The sequence below is a fragment of the Anneissia japonica genome, unplaced genomic scaffold (genome assembly GCF_011630105.1).
Source record: "Anneissia japonica isolate Jap-2015-1 unplaced genomic scaffold, ASM1163010v1 scaffold287674_len18058_cov124, whole genome shotgun sequence".
Classification (NCBI taxonomy): domain Eukaryota; kingdom Metazoa; phylum Echinodermata; class Crinoidea; order Comatulida; family Comatulidae; genus Anneissia; species Anneissia japonica.
Genome location: NW_022751094.1, coordinates 1 through 11,825, shown reverse-complemented (window position 1 = coordinate 11,825; position 11,825 = coordinate 1). Strand labels below are relative to the sequence as shown.

General features: G+C 32.3%; 2 protein-coding genes across 3 annotated transcripts; both read left to right on the top strand.

The window, feature by feature from the left end:
* The first annotated feature begins 313 nt into the window (after positions 1–313).
* LOC117121596 lies at positions 314–3,580 on the top strand. Of its 2 annotated transcripts, XM_033266832.1 has the most exons (4): positions 314–350; positions 927–970; positions 2,778–3,213; positions 3,379–3,580. In XM_033266832.1, the coding sequence occupies exons 1-4, from the start codon at positions 338–340 to the stop codon at positions 3,411–3,413; spliced, it is 528 nt and encodes a 175-aa protein (XP_033122723.1). In that variant the 5' UTR covers positions 314–337; the 3' UTR covers positions 3,414–3,580. The 2 variants fall into 2 exon arrangements, with proteins under 2 accessions (XP_033122723.1, XP_033122722.1); XM_033266831.1 differs by lacking the exon at positions 3,379–3,580 and having other exon boundaries at positions 2,778–3,328.
* A 3,865-nt stretch (positions 3,581–7,445) lies between these two features.
* On the top strand, positions 7,446–11,820 carry LOC117121595 (protein NLRC5-like; the record flags this gene model as incomplete). The annotated part of the gene is made up of 2 exons (XM_033266830.1): positions 7,446–9,771; positions 10,027–11,820. Coding segments are annotated over exons 1-2 (3,724 nt in total), but the record flags the coding sequence as incomplete, so codon positions are not given.
* Between the last annotated feature and the right edge of the window lie 5 nt (positions 11,821–11,825).

The window sequence follows — 11,825 nt, the reverse complement described above, 5'->3', positions numbered from 1 at the left end:
TACTCTCTGCAAGTCTTGGAATATGCCTATAGTATTTGTGGTGATTGTAAAAAGATCACAACCAAACTAGTATCTGTAAACACAAGGTTCACATCGACTAGAATATTTAATATTAAGTCAGTTATTTGGAAATTTACATTTTTACATAATTTTCCCATGATCTACCTCTAGGTCCCTCTGCATGCCTATTTCACAGTTAAAATTAATGCGAAATGAAAAGAAATAATAATATTATATTATTAAATCTATTTTAGTGTGAAAGTTTGTGAAGCTTAACATTTGGAGTAATAGTGTGCTGTGTAGTCCATTGCTGTGAAAAGTAGAACATTCAAGAAAGATGAAGGATTCAGGTAAAATATTGATAATTCTTGGCAATATATTATAGGCCTTCAATTAAACAAACCAAATCATCACAAACTGATGATAAAGTGTATCATTATCATCACACTAAAAACAGTAGCAGTCGTACAGAGCCTGCAACCTCTACATCAAAGATATGTGAAAGCCGCAGGAAACTAAAAATATAAACAAAATTGTTCAACAAAAGTAAAATGCATAATTCCAAGCCATGCATGCATTCAAAATAATTTGCATTCTACATGTATTCCAATTACTGCTTAAATAATACAACCATTTGCAAGATAGATGTATTCCTGATTAATAATAAAGATTTTCAGTTATTTTAAAGTAAATTATGTAGTAAGAAGACTGAATGTTTTTCTATACATCTTGCTCAGTATACGTGAATCTTGAATCATTTTATTTTGAGAATATCTCATATTTTACCTTTTTAAATTGTTTGCATGTGAAAATTTGCACATGAATTTGATAACATGCAATATAATAATCAAATGCTGAAGGATAAATTATTAACAATACACTGTCTTGTTATTTTCTACTATGGTATTGCTATCATTTGCCCACAGACTTCTTGTCGATGTTGGTGCAACTCTCTGAGGCAATCAGCAAGGAAGGTGAAAAGTATGTAGACCTGTTAAGGGTTCTGTACAGAGATCTTGCAAATGTTAAATTAGATTTGGAGAATGCTAAGTGTGCATTTGATTTATTTCAATTGCTAATAGCACCTGGCATTTTGAAGCCAACACACATTTCAGTTTTGTTTGAAACAATTGAACTAACTGGATTGAAATATTTGATAGAGATAATCAAGAGATATGAGACATATCCTGATGAAGTGAAGATCACTCGATTTACACCACATCGTCAACAGGTTGTTGCTCTGGGAAAAGACTTTTCAGTTAAAGATCTCCAGAAGGTTAGTCAGTTGTACGAAGGCAATTTTTCTAGTCCATGGAAACTGATTCAACATCTTGAAGATACATCTGTTTTAACCGAAAATAGTATGTCTTCATTTCTTCAACGTTTGAATGAGAATAAAGTAAAGAAATGTACAGGTTAGTAATAAATTTAGAATATCACATTTATTCATGCCTTTTGGACATAGTATTATTAAGTAGGTCTACTTTTGTATTGAGGTAGTTCTTTAGTACTGTCGTTTACAATATGTATTTCCAATTTAATTAATAAATTCAATGAGATTCACTGTAGTAGTCATGAACTGCAGTAATGAGAATATGCAATTCCAGAATGCCAATCACTGTAAAATCAAAGTGATAAATGAGTATAGAAAAATATAACAGAAAAAAAACAATTATATATTTCTTTAAAATTGATATAGGCCTTATAGAACCTCGATTAGATACAGTTACATATCCACTTTCATGAGTGATCATTAGGGCCAAGAAAATGAATTGTTTGTTTGCCCTTCTTGTTTTTTTAAATAATAAAAAGGGGATGGTGCAAGAAGTTTTGGTTTTTTTAAGATACTCATAGATGGAATAAAAATAACACACAGAGGCCTAGAATGGCAATATATTACATCAGACAACAACTTAGGGCATCTGACAAAAAATAGAGATAAATTCACTCACATTTTTTTAATTTGTAAAGAAAGAACTTTAAAAAAACCTTTTTTTTTGTTTTTCCACCCCTTTCAGTGAGTTAGCAGCGGGTGGAAGAGGGCAAACAAACAATTTTTTATTTTGGCCTTTTTCATGTCCTAAATGTTTATAGGTTATGTATGTATATATGTTACGTATCACATGCAACTTAAGATTATGACTGTTACCTACCTATGAGGTATTCTCATATTCAAAATCTTTACCTACTAAAATGTATTTTTTTCTTTACCTACCTAATATTTTCATTCTTTAACAACTGTTATTTTTCTTGCTATCCACAATGTATACATGGCCAATAATTAATTTCATTAAATGAATAATATTAAATGAATAATACTTTATATTAATTTTGTTAAATAAATAATATTTGATTTATGAAATTTATATTTTTATGTCCTTGTCCGGACCCTTTAACGTCACTATTGGATAGGCTTATATTCATATTAGGCTTCTGTGAATGGATACCTTGTTCAAAGCAAGAAATCAAGTTGTCTTTACCTATTGCTGCTCGTATATTTTATTCGTGTGGGAAATTTTTAACCTATATTCCTAGGATGTTTTAATCTATAGATATACTTTCCCAACAAGTCTAGCTGATTTTTTTAAAAATTACTACAAATTTTATCAATATAGATTTTAGAATTCATCAATGTTATAAAAAGATATTTTGAATGTAAGTGTCTCTGACTAGCTGGGATCAAGAGAATTATGGGAATTTATTTTAATCTCTATAATTATTTTCTTGAAATAGATTTTAATCAGCTACTTGTCAGAATATCCAATGCAATCAGCAAGGAAGGTGAAAAGTATGTAGACATGTTGAGGGTTCTGTACAGAGATCTTGCAGAGTTCAAAGTAGACTTGGAGGAAGCTAAATCTGCATTTGATTTATTCCAAATACTAAGAGTTGGTAATGTTTTGAAAGCAACAGACATTTCAGTTTTATTTGAAACGATTGAAGTAACTGGATTAAGGTATTTGGAGGAGATAGTTAAGGTGTACGAGACATATCCAGCTGAAGTGAAGATCACTCAATTTTCAGCACATCGTCAACATCTTGTTGCTCTTGGAAAAGACTTTTCTAGCAGTGATGTTCAAGATATTAGTCGGTTGTACAAAGTTCCAGATGATTTCTGTTCTAATCCATGGAAACTAATCACATTTCTTGAAAGTGAGGGTATTGTTTCAGAAGATAAACTGCCATTGTTTCTCACGAATTTGAAAGGAGTTGGTGAGTATGACAATTATTTAATGATTTTATTTACAGTACCAAATTACCAATACTGTAATCTATTAAATTAAATTAGGTTACCACTGTTGGAGCCTGAGAGGTACTGTTAATTGATAGAAACTTAAGTTCTTGATATTGTCTCTCATTTCTTATAATTAGCAACAGATACACATTTAGAGAACTCAACTACAGTACTGTAAACTGATGATGTCTAAACATTGAATACCAAAAATGCATCACTGAAGCATTTTATTAAGGATTTAAACACATTCCTTGCGTCACAATAATTATTTTCAATAATTATTGTGACACTAGCTTTAGTCTCTGAAACAATAGTTAATTTTTAACAAATAAATATTTGGGAAAGAAATACAAAAACACTAAAATTAAGTTAACACTTTAATTAAAATAACAGTTTATTATTATTGTAAATAATACCAAAAATGCATCACTGATTTTTAAACACTCATCACAATAATTATTTTCAATATAATTCTATTTGATTTAGTCTCTGAAACAATAGATAATTTTTAGCAAATAGCTGTAATAAAAAAAGAAATTCACAAACATAGCAAAATATATGTTAACTTGTCAATTAAAATAAAGTTTTATTATAGTAAATGATGTAAATTCAACTAGTTAAACCGGTATTTTAATTAAGGTGCCAAATATTAATATTAAATAAGGTATACTCAACTGCATCAGGAAATCACTTTTATTGATGCACCTGAATCCTGTCGTGTCTTTTCTTAGTGGGGGGGGGGGCTGTTACTTCAAGTAACAGCACACAATTTCCTGTGTTTTTATTACTATTTCATAAACTTCTTTACGGTGCCCGGTTTCTTATTTTTTGCTAGTATAATTATCTAGTCCCAAAGTATAGAATTTAGGTGCGTACGTTTATCAGTTCATATGTACAAAAAAAACATCAGTAGTGTTTGGAACCTATAGCTATAGCCTGGGTTCCAGGCCCTAATTTTAGTTTACTCACTCTTTATTGCACTTAGTGCGTGCCATACCTAATTTAATTGGCGTCCCATACTCGATTTCTTTTTTTTTTTAAATTATGGCCTGGGCAAACGATTCATGCGTACGATTTCCCACATCAAATTTGATGTGGGATATCGTATGCATGACTGATTTTGTAAATCACGTGATTGGCTAACTTCATGCATATTAATCAATCTTGGTAAATTTTCAAAATTGAAGATGCGGATGTCTCGACTAGAACAAGCTAACCAGCTCCCTTTTGGCTACCTATACTTGAATAGGCCTTTTTCACGAATCGGTAGACATCATGAAGTGATGACAAACATTGCGAATCAGCGGTGCGTAACCAACAGAAATAAGATAAGCTTTTGGGCTGATATTCTGACATCATGTTATTTAAAAAATCATAACCCCATAACGGAGCGCCGTATCCAAAAAATGTTTCCAGCAAAATTTTCTTAAAATACTATTCTACACCACTATATGATTGAAAAAAAAAATTTTTGACTTCTGAAATCAAGATTTAAAAAGAAAAGCCTATCTCAGTAGTGTATTAAAATAGGTATATGCTGCAGTAGTACTAGTAATACTCTGAACCATTGTTTTAGAAAAATACCATATGAGAGTTTCCTGTGTTAAAAACATGATTGACTATGCTATACCTCTTTATAAAACATAACTTGTACTTTATAATAAGAGAAATCTGTATATTATCGCTACTTGGAACAACTGGTAACAACACGAAAGTCCTATGCTACTGCACCGTAATGCATAGGCCTATTTTAATACACTACTAAGATAGGCTTTTATTTTTCAATCTTGATTTCAGAGGTCAAAAACTTTATTCAATTTTTTTTTCAATCATATACTGGTATAGACTAGTCTTTTAAGAACATTTTGCTGGAAAAATTTTTTGGATACGACGCTCCGTTATGGAGTTATGATTTTTTAAATAACGTGATGTCAGAAAATCAGCCCAAAAGCTTATCTTATTTCTGTTGGTTACGCACCGCTGATTTGCAATGTTTGTCATCACTTCAATATGTCTACCGATTCGTGAAAAAGGCCTATTAAAACAGTTAGTATATAGTTCTGGCCTGCTGAGAACGACATGGACTGATAACCGTAGGCTATACTTAGACGAATATAAGATTTATTTTGTTTTGGTCTTTGAATTATATTTCTACAGTAGGTTAAGTAAAACCATTTTAAAGCTGAGATGTCTAAAGATATCCTAACAAAACAAAAAACAAAAAACAAAAAATTATTCAAATAGTTTTATCTGGTTGGTTATGACAGTAGAACTGTTTCATTAGTAATAAACTAGGTACGATTTGATATAAACTTAACTGCGACTTGCGAGCTTTTGTTATGTAGACGTTCTAAACCAATTTTTTGTGAAGACGTGTGCCAGCTGCATAGCTACATCTAAGCTCAGCGACAGGCCATTGTAATGCATAGAATTAGGACAATTCCAGACGAGTTCAGTGTGTTATTACTATCCTTGTACAGGTATTAGTATAATATTGAACTGCATAGGTACAGAAGGCAAATATTGTAACAGACCTAGATGAAGAAGATACTAAACCATTTTTAAGCGGAGATGTCTAAAAACATCAGCTCTGAAGATAAAAACAATAACTTATAAATTTTGTGTTGGTTTTCCTATTAAATCTGAAAAATAGCTTTTCAAAATATGCCTCAAAACCATTTCCTTAAGAAATCAATTCAGAACTTTTGCTACTATTAAATATACAGTACTGTACTGTACTGTTTAACAATTTTAAAAATTCAAATTTTGTCAAATATACCACAAGACCCTTTTTGTAAACAACACCTCACATATTCTTTACATAAATGTTAAGGTGGTGGAGTGGGAAAATTAAGCTATGGTCTACTGCAGCTATGCTGCTAATGCACATAATTATTGTCGATTTCAATTTCCTCAATAGGGTTTGGAGAAGCATCAATATCGAAACAACCAAAGTTAGACAAAGGTATGCACTGGGTGCTGAATAATTGTTATTTTTAGTCAGTATCTGTAATGATGTAACTGTATAATCAATGAATGGATATTAGTCAGTATAATTCATCTGATAATATGTATTTGGGATTTACTCAATTAATTTTGAGTTACTCCAAATAGTGTTTTATAATGTATGTTATTTACAAAAAGTATTTCCAGAATATCAATCAAATTAACATATTGCAACTACATGTTTAAATCATTAAAATTTTACAATATTTCATCATCAGTTGCATCATGAAAGTTAAGAGGAAGGAAGTGGACAGCGGGGCCTAAAACATCAGGTGTCTGTTAGCATATTTCTAATTAAAAGAAAATTGTGTCCCCAGTCAACTCTGGGAATTCTTAATATAGGTGATCCAACAAAATTTGCAATTCAAAAATACCCAGATCAGATCACAAGTGGGCTTCCTCTTCTCCCATATCCATCTCTGGACCTCTGACTAGGGCCAAGTATACCCTAGCCTACTATAGCACAAGGTTGCTCAGTTTGCTTAGATTTACAACAGGCTTGTATTAGGGCTAACATTTTCCTCCTAGCCTAGAACCCTGACTTATGCATGATGTTAATGTTCTTGGTGCTGCCATCAACACCCCCTTCCCTTGCTTTTTCTCTCACACCTCTGGCATTATCCACGTCCCCCCGCCCCCATTGCTAAATCCTAGGATACACAACCTACTCTTGCCTGAAGCTGCATTGGTCCAGTATTTGAATGTACATGGAACACTACTATGAGTTTAAGCTGCTGTATGTGGTTTAAAAAGAAATTTAAAATCAAACTAAATATTTATTGTATTGACATTAATGATGAGAGTAATGATAAAGCTTAGGGAGGTGGTAATGAAAAAGAAAGAACAAGTAAATAATTAGAGCTACAAAATTATTTTTGCAATCATTATGAAAATGATAATACTAGGAATAGGTTCAGAGAGGGACAGTTAAAGGAGGGTTTACACTACCTTAGCCCCATCATGGTTGGGGGCAGAGACACAACATTTTATGGCACATATAGTTAGCCTGAAATGGCAATCTCAGACTTTAATTTTAATAAATATTTTTTTTCCTTAACTTTTTAATTTAAAAAGAATAGAGACCTCAGGTAGGATTCCCTCACCCCACCCTCTTTCCCAATTGAATAACTTGTTCGTTTATTCATCTAGATGAAAATTCTGGATTTGTATCAGAAAATGGTATTGAAGTCATTGAACTGAATGATGTAAGGTAGAAGTGTAACAGGAACTTAATTATATAAATAATAGCTATCGGTTAATTTCCCATTGATTTATAATCAGGCGGTACTGGGGTGGGACAACTTGATTTCCTGCTCCACAACAAGTCATCCATTCATAGGAACCTTTCTGAAGAAAGCCTACCTAAAATGGTTTAGATTGGCAAAGAGACCAGCTAACTCTGGCTTTGAATATAGGAAGATTGAAACATTAATAGAGTATACAATGTATGCAGTGTTCCTTTAAAGTGTAAATTAAGTATATGTTAGTAATAATAATGTAGGTCATATTATTGTTATTATTTGTTTTGAACTATTTCAGATATAATTATCAAAGGTATTTGTTTTGAACTATTTCAGATATAATTATCAAAGGTTCCCTGATGACAAGGCAGAAAGAAGTATATCAAAATGTGAATAGAATGACACCAGCAATCTGGCATAAATTTCATGAATTAGATATTGCAGATGTTTTTACTGAACTCATCTTACTGCAATCTAAAAAAGAAGACAAAGGAAAACAAGACAAGTCAACATGTACAAAAAAAGAAGGCAGACCCACATCATTAACAGAGGCATTAGAGGTTATTAAGTCAACAGATTCTTGTAAGGTATTAATAACAGGGGAGGGGGGAATGGGTAAGACTACCCTCCTTAAATATATTGCTCATCAGTGGGCTACTGATGATGAACATATCCTTGCTGATAAATTACTGTTTCTGATAAATATCAGGGAAATTAAAGAAAGTAAATCATTCTTGGAGATAATTATGAATGAAATTAATTCAAAAGAATTAATTTATAGGAACAATTTGTCATGTGACTCATTTGACCTAGTTGAAAGGTTCTTGGTCACACATGACAATGAAATAATATTTTTGTTAGATGGATATGATGAGTTAGAAAGAAATGCTAAAGACCCAATTGATCTATTTAAAAAAAGAGAATTGCGAAAAAGCATGGTAGTGATAACATCTCGACCCGACAACACAGCTGATTTGATTAAATACTGTGATGTACACATTGAAGTGAAGGGATTCAGTCAAAGTAACATAAAGAAGTATATTCAAAATTATTTTCATTCAATCAGTGAAATAGAAATTGGTAATTCTTTAATAAAAGAGTTTGGACTTGATTCAGAGAGTAAATGGTATTGGGGTGGTAATCACAAAGAAGCATTTGAATTGTGCTCCTCTCCACTGTTATTGCTTCATATTTGTACCATATGGGAAGAAAAACGTGTTCTTCCCACATACTTGACCGATCTTTTTAAGGAACTCATTTGTTGTATTTTAAATCAGTATCTAAACAGGGCTGGCATAAAATCGGTAATTGCCAATTTTGAGAGAATTCCAGATCAATACATATCTGCCATTTTAATTTTAGGAGAGTGTATGTATATAGGACTAAAGGAAAATACACTGTCTATTGACAAATTTGTTTTGTCAAATATGGCAAAGGATAAAGAATTATTAAATTTAGCACTGGCACTTGGGTTTGTTTATAATGATACCCCTGCTAATCCAGGGAAAGTAAAGGAGATGTACACACCCCCACATAAATTAATTTCAGAGGCACTAGCAGGGCTGTACCTGTCTACAGAAATTCAGAAAGTGAGTTTAAAGGTTGAGTATGAGGAAATCAGATGTAATGCTTATTTGAATATGACGAGGGTGTTTGCAATAGGATTTTTAGGTGCTGATGCTGATAAGTTGCTGAAACCATGGTTAATAATCAGGGCCTCAAATTATCGCTCAATAGTACAATGTTTAGGACATGTAAAGAAAGAGCATGAAGATAATATTCTAGAGAAATTGGATAAGCACATGTCCAACGATATGAAAGCACATAGTGAGCAAATGTTGGAGTCATTTAGAAGTCTTATAAATGATGGCATAGGCATATCAAGTATGCATTTATTCAAACTCATGAAAAGATGTAGCATTGAATATGATCCTTACAGTCTTGAAGCAGCAGCAGTATCTTTGATAAAAATGTGCAGGGAAAGGCGGTGCCAACTTGTTGCACATACCTTAGTGTTATTACAAGTAATAGATCAGCAACATAAACCAGACTATCTACTTAAATATATTTTAAAATGGGAAAATGAAGAATGCAATTTACTTTCAGCTGAGATGAAAAAAAATCATTTTAAATATAATTTGACTTCCATTGGGTTTCATTTTCCACTGAGTTCAGCATTCTTAATTCATTTCCTTAAATATGCAAGTAACTTAGATAGCTTGGAATTATCTAGTTACAATATCCAATATGCTAGTCACACATTGGTCACAGGTACTATACTCAATGCAGTTATTAATGATTTGGACAATGACAATATAAAGTTAGAATTAGACACATTTAATATTAGTGGCAATGATCTAAATGATATTGATGGAACATTACTGGGAAAATTATTTAAAATAGCTCCTAAATTAAAATATCTAGAGTTAAGCAAGTGTAGGCTATCAGGTGGTACTTTAATGGCAATGATCACAGAATGCCAGTACAGTGAAGATACAGTATGCAATAGTCACAAGTTGGTCACAGGTGCTATACACAATGCAGTTATTAATGATTTGGACAATGCCAATATAAAGTTAGAATTAGAAACACTTGATATTAGTGGCAATGATCTAAATGATATTGATGGAACATTACTGGGAAAATTATTTAAAATAGCTCCTAAATTAAAACTTCTAAATGTAACGGAGTGTAGGCTATCAGGTGGTACTTTGAGGTCAATGATCACAGAATGCCAGAACAGTGAAGATACACTAGACCATGTTTTGAAACACTACAGGCTTGTACTAAAGGGCAATAACCTTTCAGATATTGATGGTACATCAGTTGCTGATTTAGTCAGGGTAAATTGTCTTTATAGATGTTATAATTATTATGATGGTGGTGGTGATGATGATGATGGTAAGGCTACAATTTTCATTCTGAGTGATTATTCTCTTACTTTTGATAACATAGAAAAGCTTGTTGAATCAGTAGGTGAAAATATAACAATAGATTGGTATACGATAAATATGAGTAGGATTAACCTGTCTTCAGTAAGTGGAATAACATTAGCTCGCCTATTTAAAATCTGCCCAGAGCTGAATGATATTGACATGAGTAACTGCAGTTTATCATGCAGGATTGTTAATGAAATGATGGAAGAATGTTGTAGGATGAATGTAGTATTGAAAGACAAAATGCTTATTCTGACGGGCAATGACTTTTCAGATATTGATGGTAAATCACTTGCAGAGTTAGTCAGGGTAGTTACTTGTAAAGTTGTAAGGTTAAGCAGATTTGATCATAGAAGTAAGATTGTATTCAAATGGAGTGATTATTCTCTTACAGCTGATAATCTAGAAAAGCTAGTAGAATCAGTAGGTGAAAATATAACATTGAATTGGCAAGTGACAAAATTGAGTACGGTTAACCTATCTTCCATCAGTGGAAAAACATTAGCCTGCCTTATTAAGATCTCTCCAAACCTGATCCATATTGACATGAGTTTCTGCAGTTTATCAAGCAGGATAGTTAATGAAATGATGGAAGAATGTTGTAGGATGAATGTAGTATTGAAAGACAACATGCTTAGTCTAAAGGGCAATGACCTTTCAGATATTGATGGCACATTACTTGCAGAGTTAGTCAGGGTAGTTAGAAAGTCTTGTGAAGTTTTAAAGTTAAGCAGATTCCATCATATTAATATGAATGTATTCGAATGGAGAGATTATTCTCTTACAGCTGATAACCTAGAAAAGCTAGTAGAATCAGTAGGTGAAAATATAACATTGAATTGGCAAGTGATAAAATTGAGTAAGATTAACCTATCTTCAATCAGTGGAAAAACATTAGCCTGCCTTGTTAAGATCTCTCCAAACCTGATCCGTATTGACATGAGTAACTGCAGTTTATCAGGCAGGATTGTTAATGAAATGATGGAAGAATGTTGTAGGATGAATGTAGTATTGAAAGACTACATGCTAAGTCTAAAGGGCAATGACCTTTCAGATATTGATGGCACATCACTTGCAGAGTTAGTCAGGGTAATTTGTCAATTTGATTTGGATTATTATTATGATTATAAGAGTGGCATTTTCAGTTGGAGTGATTATTTTCTTACAGCTGGTAACCTAGAAATGCTGGTTGAATCTGTAGGTGAAAATATAACATTGAATTGGGAAGTGATAAATTTGAGTAGGATTAACCTGTCTTCCATCAGTGGAAAAACATTAGCTCGTCTGTTTAAGATCTCTCCAGACCTGGACAATATTGACATGAGTTACTGCAGTTTATCAGGCAGGATAGTTAATGAAATGATGGAAGAATGTTGTAGGATGAATGTAGTATTGAAAGACAACATG